General features: G+C 48.2%; 1 protein-coding gene across 1 annotated transcript; it reads right to left on the bottom strand.

Moving 5' to 3' along the window:
• Positions 1 to 1,731: 1,731 nt before the first annotated feature.
• Positions 1,732 to 16,961, bottom strand: PRPH2 (peripherin 2). The gene is made up of 3 exons (XM_022581922.3): positions 16,381 to 16,961; positions 6,260 to 6,506; positions 1,732 to 3,424 (listed from the first exon to the last, which is right to left on the bottom strand). Exons 1-3 carry the CDS (start codon positions 16,959 to 16,961, stop codon positions 3,212 to 3,214), a joined length of 1,041 nt encoding a protein of 346 aa, XP_022437630.2. The 3' UTR covers positions 1,732 to 3,211.
• Positions 16,962 to 20,276: the final 3,315 nt, after the last annotated feature.

The following is a 20,276-nucleotide window of genomic DNA, read 5'->3' as shown; positions in this document are numbered from 1 at the left end:
TCAGGCAAATAGCTAGGAGTTGACTCATATCTTAATCCACTCTACACCATCCTCACACTTTGACTTTGCTGCTTACTTATACGCATCCTCTGATTTGAAGGACAAGATATAATGCCATCAGGAGTTAAGGGCTGATATTTCCTCCCTTCCAGCCAGTCTCATGTCCTCTGAACACCAAGAGGGCATCCGCTCTCCCCCTGAACCTCCGTGTTATTCCCCCACATTCCTAGCCCTTAACACACGGTGCTGCTGGCTTGCCACACTGACAACAGGAGCCTTTTTTTTTTTTATGTAGTAGCAGGTCAGAGACCATAATTGTCATAGTGCCCCCCTCCCCCCCCCCCCCGGCCCCTGGCTAAGCTGCAAACCTGCTGACCTAGCATTATAGGTGCCCGGACGAGGGGAGGCGGGGGAGTGTGCGGAGCAAGCCCCTAATCTTATTAATCTGAATTGAGGTTACTAAGGGTTTATTGGCTGGTGGCTCAGTCCTGGGCTTGAAAATGTTGCAAGAGGCTGTGGGCTCTTGAGCTGAGGCTGCAGACACTAGGACACTTATCTTCCTAAATGTTGGGAATAAGTAGCTATTACTACTTCACTATGGAGTAATTGTTTCAGAAATAAAAGTTCTAAGGCATTGTCTTTACCTCTCACCCTTCCCCAGGGCTAGGCTGACAGGACTTGAAAGCTGGCTGAGTCCCTTGGGAGAAATGAACCTACATTGGCCCAAAGAAAGACTGAGGTTAGACATAAGGAAAAACCTGGTCCCAGTCTTGCTAGGCACTGGTAGATGACCAAATGAGTTGGGCAGCTTCCTCTAGCAACTACCTGGCTACCTGAGAAGACCGTGAGAATGCAGCCCACCCTAAGTCTGTGTAATGAGAAAAGAGCAATTGTGAGTTGCTGCCTGAGCATTTACAGTGTGACAGCCCTGCTCAGGTCATTTAGATAAGGACCTGAGCTTAGGTTTCCCGTCCCTGGAATTCCTGCTTTGCTTTTCCCGAAGCACGTTTCAAAATAACCACTTAGAGTGGAGCCCGTCCCAACCACTTCTTAAGTAATAGGTGCTTGCTACCCTGCTCTCTGTCTCCTGCTCTCGAGAGCTGGAATGGAGGACCCCCCTTCCACCGGCTCATTGCACACACACCCCTCGCTTCTGTTCTGGGACCTGCGAGTAATAGACCTTGTGAATTTACTCCCTTTGTATGAGTGCCTTGAAACTGCCTTCGATCAAAACAACCCTGGGGTTTTCACTTCCCCAAAGTGGGAGCTGGGATGCTGAGGGAGCTACCTGCCAACCCTGTGTGGGTGGCTTAGTGCCCCCTCATTCAGCGGGTCATAATCTGCATGTTCTTAATTCAGTACGCCAGCTCCAGGCCCCCTGCACAGTCTGCTCTGAACCAACTGGTGGTGTTTATTGTGGGATCATTTTCCCCTTGATCCTCCCAACAGCTCTCAGATTCTGACCAGAGCAGGGGGGATAGAAAATGGAATTTTTGCTTAAATCACTAAATTAAGATTCCACATACTAAAATATTGAACTCAGCTCTGGTCCAGATTCTAGCAAATGTTGAGATTATTTGGATAACCTAATAGTCCCTGTTCTTGCAGATAAGAGATAGCAAGAGGGAGAGAGGTGACACCCACGCTGTTGAAACAGCTGCCGTGATCATTAGCAGTGCTACCTTTCAGTGTCAGGTTTGGTTTGGTTTTGTTAACAAATGTTAGCAAGAATCAGGGATCCTGTGCTACATACATTTAAGACAGGCACTTAACGAAAGTGATTTTCGTACAATATAATTTTTAATGTCTATTGTACAGCTGTCAACAGCATCGTTATACGTGTGGACCTAGAGCAGCATTTTCTTGATGGTTCTCAGTGCTCCTGGGAGGGGAGAGCTCCGGGACCCTCATCAGAGGGGCTGACTCCCTCAGTGTTGTCCATGTGGGTCATTCCTGGGTCTCCACACTCAGAAGTCGAATTGAATTAAACCTGGGACCAAAATCTGACAGAATGTCCAAACATCTTTGATCTGGTCTTAAGCCTGAGAGAATTAGAGCCCCAGAACATACCCCAGGCAGCACCAGAAGTCTTATTTTTTCCACACTGAAAACTCCTAGGACAGCAGTGAAATCATTCCCTCCTTCCCCTGAAAGCTTCCTTTCTCTCTTTTTCCAGAAAGAAGTAAAAACTTCTTTTGCAGTTGCTAGCATGAGAAGATGAGCTGTCTCAAAGAATCTTCTTTAATGCGGAGGCATTCGGGAAATATCATTTTGCAGGATGGGTATCTGGGGCAAGAAGCAGGACGAAGCTCGCAGAGGACTCTGTCCTCCACTGCAGACAGTGTTGTCCGTGGGGCCTGTCACGGCACCTGTGTGGGCGTCCCAGGAGGTGGGGCCTGGTCTCCAAAGGGTGGACTCTTGTCTGATTGTTGCTCCTCTTCCACAGAAGGGCAGCCGTCTAACCCAGTGCTTCCATAGATGAGCCAAAGGAGGTTACCCGGCAGTTTAGCCAGAACATGCCTACAACCCAACTCCCTCAGCCCGTGGCTCACTCCTGGCCAAGTGACTGAGGGCTTGTGAAGGTGACACAAAAGCTGTATTTTTGCTGAGGGACATAATCCCCTCTCTCTAAGTTCTCTTGCCTCATGATTGAGAATTCCTCTTTTGAGCCCTCAGTCCTCTGGAGAGACCATTACTCTTAGAAAAGTGTAACTGTCCCTCACCTTCTGTAATTAAATAAAATGGCTGATGTGTCCATCTTTGCATTTGAAAAACATGACAGCGTGGCCAGTACATTTTTCAGACTTTTAAGCTTATGCATCAAGTGACACTTCGGATATAGAATGAAGCAACTCGGAGCTCAACGTAACAGCCAACTTATAAAAAGGGAGCAGCCCTCAGGTGTAGCCAGTAGCCTCAGGGTGGAACTGAATTCCTGTGCCATGAGGAGTCATCCACTGAGAGGCCCCCCTGAGTCCACCATGAGGGTGCATCCTAGGGCAGTGAGCCTAAGTGGGACTCATTCACTCACACTTTGGACAGTCATTCAGTGGAAGTTTTTAGGGACCCTGAATTTTAAATCCCACCATCCAGAAGAGTCTCTGTGAGACGGCCACCCTCCTTGCGAGATTCAGATTGGATCGGGGGGGTATCCGCATTTCCTGGAGTCCACTACTTCTCAGTGCTCAGAGGGGAGGGGGTCCCGCGACCGTCAGCCAGCCTCTGGGGCCTGGCCTGCATCCACACCCTCGGCTTCCACCTGGTTACCCTTGCCCAGCTTCTTCACGCTCTCCAGAAAGGCCTTCCAGGTCTCCGGAATGCTCTTCTCCAGAAGCCAGCCCTCACTCTCGCACTCGGGGTCTTCGGGGTTGGCCACGCCTTCCAGCGCCGTGTGCAAGTAGCGCAGCCCGATGGTGATGGTCACCTGGTGTGGGGAGAGGAGACTTAGAGGAGATCTGGGAGAAGTAGCTGGGGCAGGGGTTACCAGGAAACCATGGCAGCCACCGGCCTGCTCATCCTGGGAGCCCTTCAAACAAGGTTCTGTTGGGGCTCGGTTGGCGAGGCCCTGGGTGCTCGCGATCTGCCTGTGCTCCAGCCTCATCTCAGGCCCCATTCTCCTCCCTTTCCAGCCACCCTGGGCTTCTTCGGATCCTGCCCACACCCAGCCTTTCTCCTCTCCAGTTTTACCATTTGCTGTTTTCTCTACTTAGAACATGATGGGTGCCCCTGCACCTGAATTCTCCCCTCCTTGCCCTCAGGTCTCCCCCTTCCTGGGGGCATTAATCCTGGGCTCCTTCTCTCTGTGTCCACCCCCACCCCCACCCCGTTCCTGGCACGTTGCTAGGCACATAGCGGGTGCTCAGCAACTATTTGCTGGACAGAATTAGAAAGTCATCTCCTTTTCTGCAAACAATAGTGATATACGGTTTCCCTCTACTTGTGTTATTGTGATACTAGAGCATGAGTGGGTGATTTGTTTGGATTTGCTCACTGGAAGTCACTGCAGCAGACTCTGGTGCCAGAATGCCTGGGTTCAAACCTCAGCCCTGGCACTTAGCCAGCCATGTGACCAGGAAACCTCAGTTTACTCATCTGGTTTGCAGATTTTCAGATGAAGTACTGCCTGCTCCATGGGCATGCTGTGATGCTTCAGTGTGTGTAGAGCATGGTACCTGGTGCACAGCAAGGATGAATAGGAATATCAGCTGTAGTTGGTTATTAGTGAGCATGGTAAGTACTGTTTCCACTTTTCTAACCCTGTATTGTGTTAGCCACTTGTTTCTACACAAATTCCTGGTTTGCTGTCTTACACTCTTCCTTTGATGGTATAGCAAACTCTGTGAGAGGCCTGGGCCCACTAATGGAGAACATCCACCCCCTGAGGGCAGGGGTGGCCTTGATGCATCTTGTTCACCTGCTGTCCCAGCCCCTACAACAGTACCCAGTGGTGGCAGGGCCTCAGTAAACACGTGTTGAATGAATGCTCTGGGAGCATTTTATAATTACAGCAGTAGATGATAATAGTAACGAATAGTTTTAGGTTATTGTTGACTGAAAGTTTAATAAGATATTTTTACAGTGGAAAGACTCACCTCCAGGAAGTCCTCCTGGTGTGCGTGTACCCACTCTGATTCCTTCCTGCTTTCCTCAAGAAGGCCCCCTGTTGCACTATGAATTTTGTGCTAGGTAATGGTACTCCCTTTGGTTCATGAGTCTGATGTGGACTCATGGATTGTGAGACCCAGGAGGGCAAGGCTGAGGGCAGAATCTTATCAGCCCCCCTTGTGCCCATCACAGAGCTCTGCCCACTAAAAGCCTCAGGGGAAAAGTGAAAGGGGATTAAAACTCCCTGTTCCCAGTGAACAGTTCCTCTCCTTAAGCGGTCACTAGGTTCCTGGAAAGGTGGGTAAACTGAGAGGCAGCCAATGGAACTCCATTTTCCCACTGACTTCATTTATCCTTTCAGTCTTCTTTTCATGTGTTTTCAAGGGATGCAAACTTCTAACCTTCTAGCAGTAAGCTTCTCTCCTTATTCTACCCACATATTCCCAAGACTCTGCCTCAAGGAGCTGGTGACTAATAAATCATCATGAATATGCTTGTGTTTGCCTTAATGTGAAAAGAAGGCCTTCCTCCCCATCTCACCCCCTCAACAGGCAGTACAGTTCTTCTGATGTGATGTGGTAAGTTAGAAGTGGTGCGTCTCAGCTGAGAGCCCAGCTATGTGTGAATTTCCATAGCACTAAAGATTGACTTATTTAAGGGAACCTTTCAGTGAATCTTCTCTGATGGGCAAAGTTTCCCCACCTAATGTTTCTGGTTTTGTACATTTAGGTTTTGGAGTTTGGGTTTCTGCTGTCAGCTCAAAGCATGAACCCATGAGTCACTCTCTGTGCCACCTTGGTTTACCCCTCGCTGACAGTGGGCTCTCGTTCAGCACCCAGGACAGCGCCCAGCACTCGTAGGTTTTTGAGAACTATTTCTTCAGTAAATGAATGAATGAGGGCTTGCTATATCCCAAGACCTGCAGCTACAGAGAGGAATTAAACCTAATAGATGAGATAAGATGAACCTACAAATAATTAGAATACCAGGTAAATTGCTACCAGAATCTCAAGAGAAGCACAAATCATTGACTGAACACTTTGATGTGCCTGTATCTCCTGTTGCCTCCCAATAGTTCCAAAGCTAAATGCTGGCAGCCCCCTATAACAGAGATGTTAAATAACTTTCCGAGTCCTTAGACTCAAAAAGTGGAGACACAGGATAAACCTCTGAAACATGCAAAGTGAAAGAAGCCAGACCTAAAAGGTCACATATTATATGATTCCTTTTATCTGAAATGTCCAGAATAGATAAATCCACAAGGACAGAACACAGATTGGTGGTTACCAGGGGCTTAGGGGGAGGGGAGGAGGGGGACTGACTACTTAATGGGTATGAGGTTTTTTGAGGGGGCGATGGAAGTATTTTGGAACAAGGTAGAGGTGGTATTGTGATTGTACCAAATGCCACCAAATTGTTCACTTTAAAATGGTTAATTTTATGTGCTGTGAATTTCAACTCAACGAATTCTTTTTTTTAAGTGATGGGACAGAAACAAAAAAATAGAGGTGCTGGTGTTCAAGCCTGGGCCTGCCTGCACAGCGGGCAGAGGGCTGGTTCCCAGGAGGGAGACCCAGGCCCAGCTCCACCCCATCAAATCCCAATGGGGCAGGTGGCTCCCTCTTGCCCTGCCCCCCACCAGCCCAGGGCCTACCTCAAAAAGCCAGACGAGGAGCGTCACAGCGCCCACGGAATTCATGAGGCTGCTGTAGTAGCTCAGCAGGGCGGCCCTGCAGCCGCGCACCCACAGGTTGAGCTCCTCCGTCTGGTGGTCATAGCTGTAGTGTGCAGAGTTATTGGTGAGCTGGTACTGGATGCAGGGCCGTGGCGAGCTGGGGTTGCAGCAGCTGAAGGGGACTCCATCCACCAGGTACCGCCCATCCACGTTGCTCTTGATGCGACTGGAGGAGAAACAGACGGCTTAAGACCAGCTGCTGGAACTTCTCACCAGGGGCCAGCTCCTCCCATCCCCCACCTCTGAAAACCTGGAATATTCATTCATTCATTTGCTGTCTTGAGAAATATTTACTGTACACCGACTATGCGCCAGCCACTGTTCTAGGTGCTGAAGATGGAGCAGTGACCCTAGAGAGCCAATGCCCCAGCCTTCCTGGAGCTTATGTTTAGAGGGTTAAGATAGATGATAAACCAAGAGGCAAGTAAATAAGGAACATACGTATTCTAGCCCTTGTGGAGCAATGGAGTTTCAACAAAACCTAACAATGACATTTCAAGAATTCTGTGGACCTGCTGATCCTGAAACTGCCTGGCGTTTACGTCCTGGAAGCCTCTGAGCAATCTTTGGTAAAACTAAGATCCAGAATGCTGTTCACCGTACTGATTTGCCAGAGGATGGCTTGTTAGAGGTTCAGGATTTCTTCAAGGTCCTGGATAACTAGCGGTATAGATAGTAAAGAAGTCACAAGTTGGGGCATTTAGACAAGAGTGAGTCACACACGTGAGAAACGTGTTCATTCTTTTATTGCCCATTGTTTTAACCTGACTGAATACAAGATCGACAAGAGCACTGTACTCCTGGCAATTATTAGGTGTGTTGGAACATGGATGTTGCACTGTAGACAACATTTAACACCAGTCTGTGGAGTGCTGCATTGTAAACTGCAAAATAAAGATTTATTTTTTTAAAAAACCCACCACTCCGTGCTGCCAGGCCCTGGCATGCAGTGATTTCTTGGGTCTGTGCCAAGCTGGTAGGAAGAGTAGCAGGACAGGTGGTGACTGAGACAAGACTGCCTAGCATTCATGACCATCAACTTCAGCACCCAGCCCCCTCCCCAACCTCATCTCCTCCTTACAGATCACTGGGGACCAAGGTCCCCTCTGGCCAGATCACTTCTGCTCAACAGATGTTTCCAGAAGGCCTGCTCTGTCCCTGGGCCTTTGCAGGAGCAGAGAATGGGTCTTTGCCCATGGCTTGCTCTCCATACACACTGACCTCTGCCCCCAGCCGGGTGGGAGCTCCGTACTCACCTGAAGGATGCAACTTGCACAACTTTTGCATCTCTCCACTTATACATATATTTGGTTAGAGCACACCATACATTCATGCAGGTTCAAAATTCAAAAGGGGCAGCCATCGTTATAATGAAAATTCACTCCCTCCCCATCAGGCAGGCTTGGTATGTTCCATCTGACCTGTTCGTGGTTACCCAGGCAACTTTACGTATCAAAATTAATGGAGGGAATTCCCTGGCGGTCCAGTTGTTAGGACTCCGCACTTTCACTGCCAATGACACAGGTTCAATCCCTGGTCAGGAAACTAAGAGCCCACAAGGCACATGGCACAGCCAAAAATTAAAAAAAAAAAAAAAAAGATTCATGGAGCTCCACACTTAAGATTTGCACCCTTGACTGTGTACATGTTATCTTGAGTAAAAAAGGTTTTTTTTAAGTTGCACATGAACAATGCATTACATAATAGCAGCAGACTTTTACAGCACAAGGATAGGGAGTATGTAATTGTTCATAATAGAAATTGTTTCCAACAATGTTCATTGAAATGGTAATTAATTATACTCTTAAAAAAAAACATGTTCGTGTTCAACTTCTAAATAAAATACCCTCAATACAAAAAAATCTCCCACTCATTCTTGTCCCTTGGCCCCCAAGTTCCCTCACTGTGGCCAGCTCTGTCTGTCCTTTCACAGAAGCTTCAAGCATGGATAAGCAAGCTCAGATTTTGCAGAGTTCTTATTCTTCCTGTATGTTTGTTTGTTTATCCAAATGGTAGCATTATATACACACTGTCTTGAATCATTTTTTTTCTCTTAGCAATACCTTAGAGATTTTTTTTTTTTTTTTTTTGCGGTACGGGGGCCTCTCACTGCTGTGGCCTCTCCCGTTGTGGAGCACAGGCTCCGGACGTGCAGGCTCAGCGGCCATGGCTCACGGGCCTAGCTGCTCCACGGCATGTGGGATCTTCCCGGACCGGGGCACGAACCCACGTCCCCTGCATCAGCAGGCGGACTCTCAACCACTGCGCCACCAGGGAAGCCCCCGCGAGATCTTTTTATATCTGTCAAATGGAGAGTGTTCTCCAGGTTTTAATGAGGTGCATGGTGTCCCCCTTGTGCAGATGGCCCATAGGGTACTATCCATTTCCTATTGATGGACATTTGGGATTTTCCCAGTGTCTTGTTTTTTTTTTTTTTCTTTTCTCTTTTTTAACTTATTTATTTATTTATTTAATTTTTGGCTGCATTGGGTCTTTGTTGCTGCGTGTGGGCTTTCTCTAGTTGTGGCAAGTGGGGGCTACTCTTCGTTGCGGTGCGTGGGCTTCTCATTGTGGTGGCTTCTCTTGCTGCGGAGCACGGGCTCTAGGCGCGCGGGCTTCAGTAGTTGCGACGTGTGGGCTCAGTAGATGTGGCGCACGGGCTTAGTTGCTCCATGGCCTGTGGGATCTTCCCGGGCCAGGGCTCAAACCCGTGTCCCCTGCATTGGCAGGGGGATTCTTAACCACTGTGCCACCAGGGAAGTCCCCCCAGTGACTTGTTAATACAAACATGGACATGGGTCATTTTGCATATTGGGAATATATCTAGAGGATCAATTCCTAGAAAAGGCATCTCTGAATCAAAGGGTCCACCTGTGATTGCACCCGAGCTCTGCCATATTTCTCCTCTCGGGGGTTGTACAGTCACACCCACACCAGCCACACCCACATAAGTCCTGTTTTTGATCTTTGCCAACCTGACAGATGAAAAATAATACCTCAGAGTTGTTCTGATTTCTGTTTTTCTCATTATAAATGAAGTTAAGTATCTTTTGATGTGTTTAAGATCCATTTGTGGTTTCTTTTCAGTGAACTGTCTGCTGATCGGTATGATTAAGACCTGAGGAAGGCTCTGAAAAATGTGGCCTCCTTGGTTCCAGAACAGTCCTCGCCTGGGTTATGGCGACCGTATTTCCACACACCCTGTAGTCCCTGCCCTCTGTTTCATGGACAGAGCCCACTGCCCAGAGAACAGCTGGCCCTGGATGCACAGGTGATCCAGGACCAGGACCACGATAAGAGCAGGACAGCCTGAGTTTACTCCTGGTTCATCCCTCTGGAAGAATTCCTTAACCTCGCCAGGCCTCAGCTTACTAATCTGTAAAATGGAGTTGACATAAGAGTTGTATGAAGGGATCCACGTAAAGAGGCTAAGAAGAGTGCTTGGTACGTACTAAGTGTGTAAGACATGTGGACTCCTGGGCTAGGGCTGGGAAGGATAACAGCAAGAGACTTCATGTGAGCTCTCTGTGTCGTCGGGGAGCAGCTGTGACAGTGGAACAGGCCACATGACACCGCTGGGGAATAGTCTCTTGTGCGTGGGTGGTGTGGCCTCTGCCAGCTGTGGAGAAGAGTGCCTTCTGTGACCAAGACTGCAAGGGCAGGAACTTCCCTCGTGGTGCGTTGGTTAAGAATCTGCATGCCAATGCAGGGGACATGGGTTCGAGCCCTGGTCCAGGAAGATCCCACATGCCACGGAGCAACTAAGTCCATGCGCCACAACTACTGAGCCTGCGCTCTAGAGCTCATGAGCCACAACTACTGAGCCCGCGTGCCACAACTACTGAAGCCTGTGCGCCTAGAGCCCATGCTTCTCAGCAAAAGAAGCCACCGCAATGAGAAGCCCGCTCGCCACAACTAGAGAAAACTCACGCACAGCAACGAAGCCAAAAATGAATAAATAAATAAAATATTTTTTAAAACTTAAAAAAAAAAAGACTGCAAGGGCAGAGCTCAATGCCAGCCTGAGGCAGGGGCTGTGAGACATTTGTCCAATGACGGGAGTGGCTGCTGCTGAAGCTCAACTGCACCGAGCGCCATGGTAGCAGCTCTCCCTGCACAGCCCCGCACGGCACCTGGTTCCGCTGGCTGGGGTGGTCCTGGGTGGTCCCAGTGGGAGGACTGGAGCAGAGGCCCTTCAGCTTGGGGCTCCCACCCCCTTCTGAGGGACGAGCCAGCCCTGCCCAGGACTGAGCAGACATAGTCTCCTACCCCTAGGACCAACCCCAGCAGGCCTGGTCCCCAAATGCAAACACTGTTCGTCCCTCTTCCTGACCTGCAGGCTGTCCCTGGAGCCCACTTCCACCTGCACAATGTCCCACCTGGGCCATTCCCAGTGTCCCCATGGAACGGAGTGGGTAGAGCACAGAGAGCTGGCCTTTGAGTCTCAAATATGCATTTGTGAGCTGTGGACTTGTGTGAGGTGCGATAATCACACCCCCTCTCAGGGGCTGTGGGAGGTTTAAATGAGGCAGTAGGAGGATGCACTTGACACAGGCCCTATGAGAATGCGGGCTCTTCCCCACTCATGGCCATCTGGGGGGGACCCTACAACCCACCAGGCTGTTCTACAGAGGAGGAAGTGGAGCCCAGAGCAGGGCAGGGCCTCACACAAAGTTACACAGTAAGTGGAAGTCCAGCCCACAGCAGTTGCCCACCCCTCCCCTCAGAGTTTCCTCAGAGCCTCTCAGGTCCTTCCTGCCTGTTGGCTTTTCTAGCTAAACTTCCTGGGAAAGTGTGAGTTCTCTCCCCTGTTCCCTGTCCCAGGAGCCCTTCCTTGTCCAGCATCATCTCTCCTATGCACTCTCCAGGTGTCCCTAAGGTGGGGTGAAGCCTACAGATCTGCCTCATACTCCCTGAGGCAGGGCTGTGTCTTCCCTCAGACTGGGGACCCTGAGGGTATGCCTGGCTTGGTGGACATTGGGGTTCCCCCAGACCCCCAGCCTAGGACCTCTTGGGGTCCCACATCTCTGAAACTAGCCCTCCCTCTCCATCAGAAGCATTGTCTTGTTGACTTAGCCCTTGCCCTGGTTCCAACCACAGATTAAGGCTCCACTCACCCTCTTAAGACAAAGGCAGAGGAGAGCTGCTTAGGTGGTGAGCTGACTATTTCTATCAGAGTATTTCCCAGGCTACAAATCTCTGCTCAGGGCTCACCAAGGCTTGTCAGGGTCTTAATTAAGATAAGGCTTTCTTTTAGCCCACTCTCCCACAGCCAAGCTACATATGACTTGGGAAAATCATCATGTTGGAGTTTTCCTGGAAAAAGCAACATAATTTAGTAGGTGAATCAATAAGGAAAGCCATATGGAAATGAGCAGAGGAGGGAGCCAGGAGTGTAACTGATAATGTGTCAATCCCCAACCCGAATGCCAGCTGAGTGACACCTGTGGAATCTTGGCAACTCACTTGACTTCTTTCTGTGAGCCTCAGTTTTCTCACCTGAGAAATGACAATATAAGTCTCTGACGGGTGTGGTGGTGATTAATTGAGATAATACACATAGAGCACCTGGTATACAACAAGTGCAGTATTAGTATTTCTTTGAAATACTAATAGTATTTCTTTTCTTTCTTTTTTGAGTAGTCACTGGATATAAAGAACTGCAGGTGGTGATGGAGGACACAAGAAGGAGGGGACCCAGCCCTGCCCTAAAGAAGCCCCAGTCTGAAGGGAGACACAGCACTGCTTTCAGGGAGAACCAATCCGACGGGAGATCTAGACGGCAACAGAGAGTCCTGTCTTATCGGGAGAAATAGACCTGACCTGAGGGAGCCCCAGTCTGAGGAGAGACACAGCCCCGCCCTCGGGGAGCCCCGGTCTGAGGGGAGACGCGGCCCCATCCTCGGGGAGCCCTGGTCTGAGGGGAGATGCAGCCCCGCCCTCGGGGAGGCGCAGCCTGAGGGGAGAGAGAGCCTCGTCCTCAGGGAGCCCCAGTCTGAAGGGAGACACAGCCCTGCCCTCAGGAATCTCCTAGGCCAAGGTCCAGAATTCTCTAGGTATCCATTAATTGTTTAGGAAGAGGGAACAGGTGTCATAGCCTGTGGGTTCCGTGGGAAGGACAGTAAAGTGAGAGCTTAGTGCCAGCTTCTTTTTCAGACTGAGGGCCCCAGGCCAGGCTTTCCTGGCTGACAGTTCCTTCAGGCTGACAGTGCGAAGACCCCTGAGCTGCTTCATGCTCTGCCTTTCACCCCAAGACACTGAAGCTCAGCTCATCCTGAAAACAGGAGGAAACTTTAAAGGAATTGTTATAAACTGGCTGAAGACCTCAGGTGCCTCCTGGTGTGATGCAGTAAGGTACCCATAGCAGCACCCTAGGGGGTGCTTTTGCCAAAACTGAACCTGAATCCAGCCACACCTCAGCCCTGACTACTGGTTTACAGGGAAATACAGATGAACACGTTAGAAGACAGCAATTGGCTACAATGGCCCAACCCCAGAATGTGGGAAATTCTGCAGGACAAATGGCCGACTTCCTCCAAGATGCACATGGCATGAAAAGGTAACTATTTAGAGTAAGAGACTTAGGAGACCAAACAACCAAATGCAAAGTCTGGTTTAGATCCTGATTTGAATAAACCACTTGTAAAAGACATCTTGAGACAATCAGAGAATATTGAACACAGGCTGGGTATTAGACGATAGTAATGTCAGTAGGCATTATTAATATTGTGCTTCTGTTAAAAACAAAAAGGCAATAAAGCAAACCCTCTTTATCTGTTAGAAATTCCTCCTAAAGTGTTTACAGGTAAGAGGAAACAATGCCCTGGATTTGCTTCTTAATACTCAGAAGGGGGAAAATGTTATGGGGGAGCGAGGGTACATGGGGATTTGTTATAATCTCTCTACTTTTGTGAATGCATGAAATCTTCCATAATAAAAGTTGAAAATGAAAAAAAAAAAAGCAGCTCTGTTGGTTAAGAATCACAAATCTATATCCCGATATCGTGCTCTGAAGACTGAGTCACTGAGGGAGGCAGCATTCCTGGACTCCTCCCTCTGAGGGCCTCCCCCAATTATAACAGAGTGTCCCCGCCCACCCCCACCCCAGGACCACCAGGCTGGGGAGGGAGTGAGAAGGGAAACACAGATGCAGGAGGATGGAGCACAGCATGGCTCCATGTGCCACAGCCCACGAAAAGCCTGGGCGGGGGGGAGGGGGCAGTTCTGACTTCTGTGGGGCCTCATGATGATCTGAGACCCTGGCACAGAAGGACCAGAATCCCATCACGATCCACAGGTGTTTGTAGAGCTTGTATCTTATCTGCCCACACCTTCCACTGTCCCTCTGGAGGAGGAAGAAGAGAGCAAGACAGAGAGAGGAAGAGGGAAGACCTGAGGCCCCTCCCCACTCCAACACCCCCCAGCTGTCGGAGAACAAGCACTCATCTAACACCGAATCTGTATGAGGCAGAGTGGAAAGAGCAGAATCAAAACCTGGCGCTCCCTACAGTGGGATACCATCCCAAAGGAAGAAGGAATGAGTGCTGATGCATGCTGCAACATGGATGAAATTGGAAAACGGTATGCTAAACCAAAGAAGCCAGACCCCAAAGGACAAATATTATATGATTCCATTCAAATGAAATGTCCAGAACAGGGAAGCCTATAGAGACAGAAAGTAGAGTAGTGATTACTTGGGCCTGGGGGCAGGGGAGGCCGGAGTGAACACTGAAGGGTGCAGGGTTTCTCTGTGAGGTGGTGAACACATTCTAAAATCAACCTCAGTATTGGTTGCACAACTCTGGGAATGTACTAAAAACCGTTGAATTGCACACTTGAAATGGGTGAGTTGCATGGGGTGTGGAATATATCTCCATAAAGCTGGTTGGTTGGTTTTTCCAAAAATTTGCCCCACACCCCCAACCCCAGCTTGCCACTTCCTGCTATGAGATTTTAGGAACATCCCTTAAGCTCTCTGAGGTTCAGATTTCTCATCCACAAAATAGAGATTAACAGTAAAAACAACAAAAATACAAACCCCCCAGGAGAGGTTTTGTGCACACCAAATAAGGGCCTTTTTCCTCCCCAAAGACCCAGCAACTTAGCAACAGGGCAGGCTGGGGTTGGGGTGGGGTGCGGTCAAAGGCTTGTAAATTCTTGTAAAAAATCTTGAATTGTTCCCACCTGATCTCCATGTTTAGATCAGGAGCCTTCAGGAACCAGCTGTTGACCGTAAATATTCCCCTGAGAAATCTCCAAAAACCAGCCATCCCTCCATGCTTGTCCAAGCTCACAAGTGTCAGGCTCAGTTAGGGATGGTCAGTTCCTCTTAATGTTGTGACCATATTTGTGTGTGTGTGTGTGTGTAGCAGAGAAAATTTTTTCCAAATCAATGGAGTTAAGATTGTTTCACACCCATAAGTTGGTATGGGGCATTGAGGTAATTTTGATCAAGTTTAATGTTTGCCTGAAAATTTGGATATGCCGACCATTGGGAGTGGAGCAGCCTGGAGCATTTCTCCACCCTGGGACAGAAGGGGATTTGGGGATCACAGAGAGATCTTGTAAGTCTCATCAAGGACTGACTCTGTGCAGAAGACGATCAAGGAAAATGACAGAGGAGAAGATGAGAAGCCCCTTCCCGTCCATCACAAAGGCTAGTTCTACCCTCAGCTTCTGCTTCCCCCACTCTCCCCATCCCCAGGAATCCTGCTTGTCCCTCTGGCTTCACACCCTCCTAGGGCAACTCATATAAATCATGCCACTTTGTGCAGTCCCTGCGGATCTGTCCCCTAGGAAGGGCAGAGTGGTTTACAAGCCTCCTTGACAAGGGATTTGTAGCAGTAATCCCCACCCACAGAGAAAACAATCCCAAGCAGTGACCTTCAGTCTGACTTCGCTTCCATCTGAGGAGCAGCTAAGCTAGCCATCTGGGGTTCACCGGTGTTGTCTGGGCTTCAACCATGTCCTGATGCCAGTGTGCCCAGCGCCCAAGGTGCATGTCCCCTTGGACTCACCAGCCTCACTCAGAGGATAAACCAGCTGGATGAACAATTGAAGCCCTAGCCTCAGGCAGGGAATGGGTAGAGTTGGACAGAAGGAAGAGGTGAGGGAGAGCCACTGGCTCTGGACAGGCTGACCTTTCCCTGGAAAACGACTCAAGACCCGCAATGGTGGGTCTCTGGGAAGGGGTATGCTGGGATCAGTGCAAAGGGTGAGATTCTCTTTCTCACCAGCACCTCCCTCCATCCGCCGCTCAGGATTTTATTTTTACACATGCCAAGAACACTTTAGAAACACTTTATCGAGTTGCACTATCATGATTTAAGTAGTAAACACCAGCAGGCATTTATTGAGCACCTGTTGTATGCCAGGCTCTAGACAGAGCTAGGAGGTGACCTCCAAAGTTGTGTATTCTGGTGCCTTCCTTTAAAAGATGGGCAAGCAAAGGCCCAGGGCATCAAATGACTTATCCAAGATCACCATCTAATTAACAACAGAGACAAAACTACAGCCTAGACCCCCTGACTGCCCCATCCTCTGCTCTTTCCACCGTATCCAAGGACAAACACCTTGAGAATGGTTGCTCAGGGTTGAAAGGTTAGAAAACAAGGGAACCAACCCAGAAATTTATGCTTTTAGGACCGAATGCACTCACTTTGAGTGAATGAGACAAGCAGCCAGATGAAGTCTCGGTATATGTGATCCATGAATTCCCTCCTCCCGAATGAAGCAGACACACGGTCCTGGCTGGGTCTCCCCCTGGTGACCCCCATTCAAATAGTTTCTATAACTTGACACTTTCCTCCCATCTTAGCCAAACATTAGGTTGAACCATATGAAGTTGCTATTTTTATCGCTCAAAAATGATAGAATATTGACAATTCCATATGGTCCAACCCAATACACCCTCCCACGCAGTAATAAGTTGTGCACACAGAGCACCCAATGGGGAGGAAAAGGCACTGGACAGGGGGAGTCACAGGCTCGTGTCTCCGTGTCCCCATATCACTCTGACCCCAGGACTGGAGGCTACTCACTCTTTGACTTCTTTGGAGGAAAAGTCCAGATAGCGGTTGCTGATCCACTGAATCTCAAACCAGTCCCGAAAGCCGTTGTTGCCACAGCACTTGAACTCAATTTGCAGCGTGTCGATGGTCTTCTTCATGAAACACCTGCCTGGGGTGTCTGTGTCCCGGTAGAACTTCATGCCATTCTTGAGCCCGTGGGCCAGCGTGCTCTCCAGGGAGCCCCGCAGGAGGAAGCAGCAGAGGGCCACCAGGAAGAGGACAGTGTTGAAGAGGACACACACGGCCAGGTATGGCTTCAGCCAGGGCTTCCACTTGGCGTACTTGGCAGGGTCCAAGGCGTCATAGCAGATTTTACCCGCCAGAGAATTGAAGACCCAGGACAGCACCCCCATCCCTATCAAGGAATTGGGCACAAAATGGCTCTCGGAATTGTCCATCAAGTCGCTCCGCTTCCTGAGTTCAATCTTTAGGAAGAGCCCTAAGCCAAAGATGATGATACCAGCCAACACGGAGAGCCAGTTCATGAGCCAGAGCCCTTGGGCCAACTTGACCCGCTTCTTCTGGTCAAATTTGACTTTCAGCAAAGCCATACTTGCAGAGTGCAGTCCAGGCAGCCTCTCACTCCTGACCTCAGTAAGCCCGGAGCCTGAAGACTCAGGGCCTTGGGAAGGGTGCAGATGGCCCAAGCTGCAGAGAGCTGCTCTGGGGGCTGCCCATGCTGCGTCCTCTAGCCTGGGACCCCTGTTAACTCACTAGTGGGAGCAGGGGCCTCAGAGTCACAGCTCATGAAGGGGCCAGTCCTCCGCGTGTCGTTTCTGCAGCTCCCTTGCCAGCAGAGGAGGGACAGACTGAAGGCTGCAGATTAAAAGTGGGATCCACAAGACATCTTGCTAATCTCTTTAGCCAGGTTCATCCCATTAGATAAAGCCGTGCCAGTTTCAGAACATGGTCAAGAGGAGCCTCCATGGACACCCTGGAGCAGAGAGCTCTGGGTTCAGCTTGAAGAATCAGGAGTAAAAAAGACAAGACTGGGCTTCCCTGGTGGCGCAGTGGTTGGGAGTCTGCCTGCCGGTGCGGGGGATGCAGGTTTGTGCCCCGGTCCGGGAGGATCCCACATGCCGCGGAGCGGCTGGGCCCGTGAGCCATGGCCGCTGGTCCGGAGCCTGTGCTCCGCAGCGGGGGAGGCCGCAGGGGTGAGAGACCCGCGTACCGCGAAAACAAAACAAAACAAAAAGACAAGACTGGCCAGAGAAATGGGCTTTATCTGGAGGTCTGGCTCAGATCACATCATGTGTCTCCCCAGAGCATGTTTCTGGGCCAAACTCCTTCAAAATTTGAAACTTTCTAATGGGACAAAAGACATCATTATCCAAGTTGAGAAACAAATGACAGATTGGAAGAAAATATTTGCAACATGTAAAAAAAAGAATGAATAAGCAAAAAAAGAAAAAAAAATTAACTGCCACAGTTCCACATCAAAAAAAAAAAAATCATCAACTGGAAAAGCAGGCAAAGGAAAGGAACAGGTGATTTATAACAAGCGAACCTGGAAAGTCCAAGGATCTGGAAAACTTGTCAATCTGAGTAGGACAAAGGGCAATGCAATTAAAACAATAATAAAAGACCAAACTTGCACATCTGTCAAAATTCTGTCACCAATATAAACAAAGGTAGTAGAAATGAGATATACATTCTTGATGAGTCTGTAAATTTATTATTATTTTTAATTTATTTCTTGGAGTAGTTTCAGGTTTACAAAAGAAATTGAACAGAAAGTACAGAGCGTTCCTAAATACTGCTTTCCCCCAACCAATTTCCCTATAATTAACATCTTGCCCTTGTGTGATACATTTATTACAATTGATGAATCAATTTTGATACATTATTAGCTAAAGCTCATAGTTTACATTAAGGTTAACTCTTTGTGTTGCATGGTTCTATGGGTTTTGCCAAATGCATAATGTCACGTTTCCACCATTATATCATATAGTATCATACAGAATATTCTCACTGCTCTAGTAACCCCTGTGTTCCACCTGTTCATTCCTCCTCCCCTCCCTGCCCAATCCCAGGCAGCCACTGTCTCTATAGTTTTGTCTTTTCCGTGTCATATTGTTGGAATCGTATAGCATATAACCTTTTCAGGCTGGTTTTTTTCCCTTTGCAATATGCACTTAATGTTTCTCCATGTCTTTTTGTGGCTTGATAGCTCATTTCTATTTATCGCTGAATAACATTCCATTAATGTGAATGTACCATTGTGTGTTTATCAATTCACCTATTAAAGGTCATCCTGATTGCTTCCAATTTGGGGCAATTATAAATGAAGCTGCTACCAAAACTCTACTATGGAGGTTTTTGTGTGAACATACGTTTTCAACTCATTTGGGTAAATACCTAGGAGTGCAATTGCTGGATCATATGGTGAGATTATGTTTAGCTTTGTAAAAACCTGCCAAACTACCTTCCAAAGTGGCTGTATTATTTTGCATTCTCACCAGCAATGAATGAGAGTTCCTGTTGCTCTACGCCCTAGCCAGCATTTGGTATTGTTAGTGCTCTGGATTTTAGCCATTTTAATAAGTGTGTAGTGGCATCTCACTTGTTTTAATTTGCATTTCCCTAATGGCATACGTTGCAGAGCATCTTTTCATATGCTCATGTGCCATCTGTATATCTTCTTTGGTGAGATGTCTGTCCAGCACTTTTGCCCACTTTTTAATTGGATTATTTTCTTTCAATTATAAGTTTTTACAGACTTTTGGGAGAGTAATTTATCTATCTCTATTAAAATTTAAAATGCACATTGCCAGTGATCCAGCAATTCCACTTCTCAGAACAGCCTGTGTATAACCAGAAGCCGTTTTAAGAAGAAACCGATCCTGTCCTCAAATTCATGTCCACCAAATACCAAGGAAGTCTTCATGATTAGAATAAGAGGCCCATGAGCTCAAGGCAGTAAGAGGGTCAAATCTCCAACCTGGAATCTCCTTTCTTCCCTTTGTGTTTGTTGGGTTCCACTAGATTCACCGCCTACACACTCCTCTTTAAGATCTCCAAGTCACTAAGTAAAATCGAAGGAGTATTTCTCCACATGTAGAGGAGGTGTGAGAACAAAGCAACGGGACCTGATTTTTTTGTCCTCCAGCGTAGTCACCTCGGAAAACAAAACACGTATTCCATTGCTGGACCCAAGTCTAAACTCCAATTTGAAAGTGATTTCCAAGGCCAGGTTCTGAGCCATTTGGGGAAATCTGTCTTGTTATTTTATTGTCAGACCACATTTTGAGTCAAAAACAGTATTACCCAGAATGATCACTCTTCTAACAGCCAAGATTCAGCTTCTAAGTAGCTTTGGACCTTCAAAGGATTTCAACTCTTCATCATCAGAGACATTGAATAGAATTTGCTGCAGTTTCTGAAGTTCCCCCTCCCCCCAAGAGAGGACGTTCAGACAACCAGAAGTACGACCAGATTTGTACCTCATATACACAAAATCTGAGGACAACTGTCCCAAGAGAAAAGGGACATGAATGAGTGTGAAGCTGTCTCAGAGAATCTCTTAGGAGCACACATGCATGTGAGACAATCAGAGGGAAGGAGAAGAAAGATTTGCTGTAGAAAACAGAAACAAAAGTTAAAAATAGTTCTACAGGGATAAACCAATTAGTCAAGGACCTCTTTCTCCTCAAATGACCCAGAGGCAGGGTTGAGTCTATGGCAAGTCTGTGGATGCCCCCTGGTGGCCAAAAATATAATGACTTCAGTGGATGGGAAAGGGAGATTTCACCTCTCAGGCTAGCATCTCTGAGGATGTTAAATTATGTAGAAAGGCAAAAGAGAAAGACCAGACACATCAGAAATGTCCCTGGCCAAACTTTTCAAGTAGGAAGCAAGGCAGGATA

The sequence above is a fragment of the Delphinapterus leucas genome, chromosome 10 (genome assembly GCF_059928025.1).
Source record: "Delphinapterus leucas isolate spDelLeu-1000000601 "Yukka" chromosome 10, BTC_Dleu_Yukka2, whole genome shotgun sequence".
NCBI classification, from domain to species: Eukaryota; Metazoa; Chordata; class Mammalia; order Artiodactyla; family Monodontidae; genus Delphinapterus; species Delphinapterus leucas.
The sequence above is the reverse complement of the archived record's forward strand: the minus strand, read 5'-3'. Positions and strand labels throughout refer to the sequence as shown.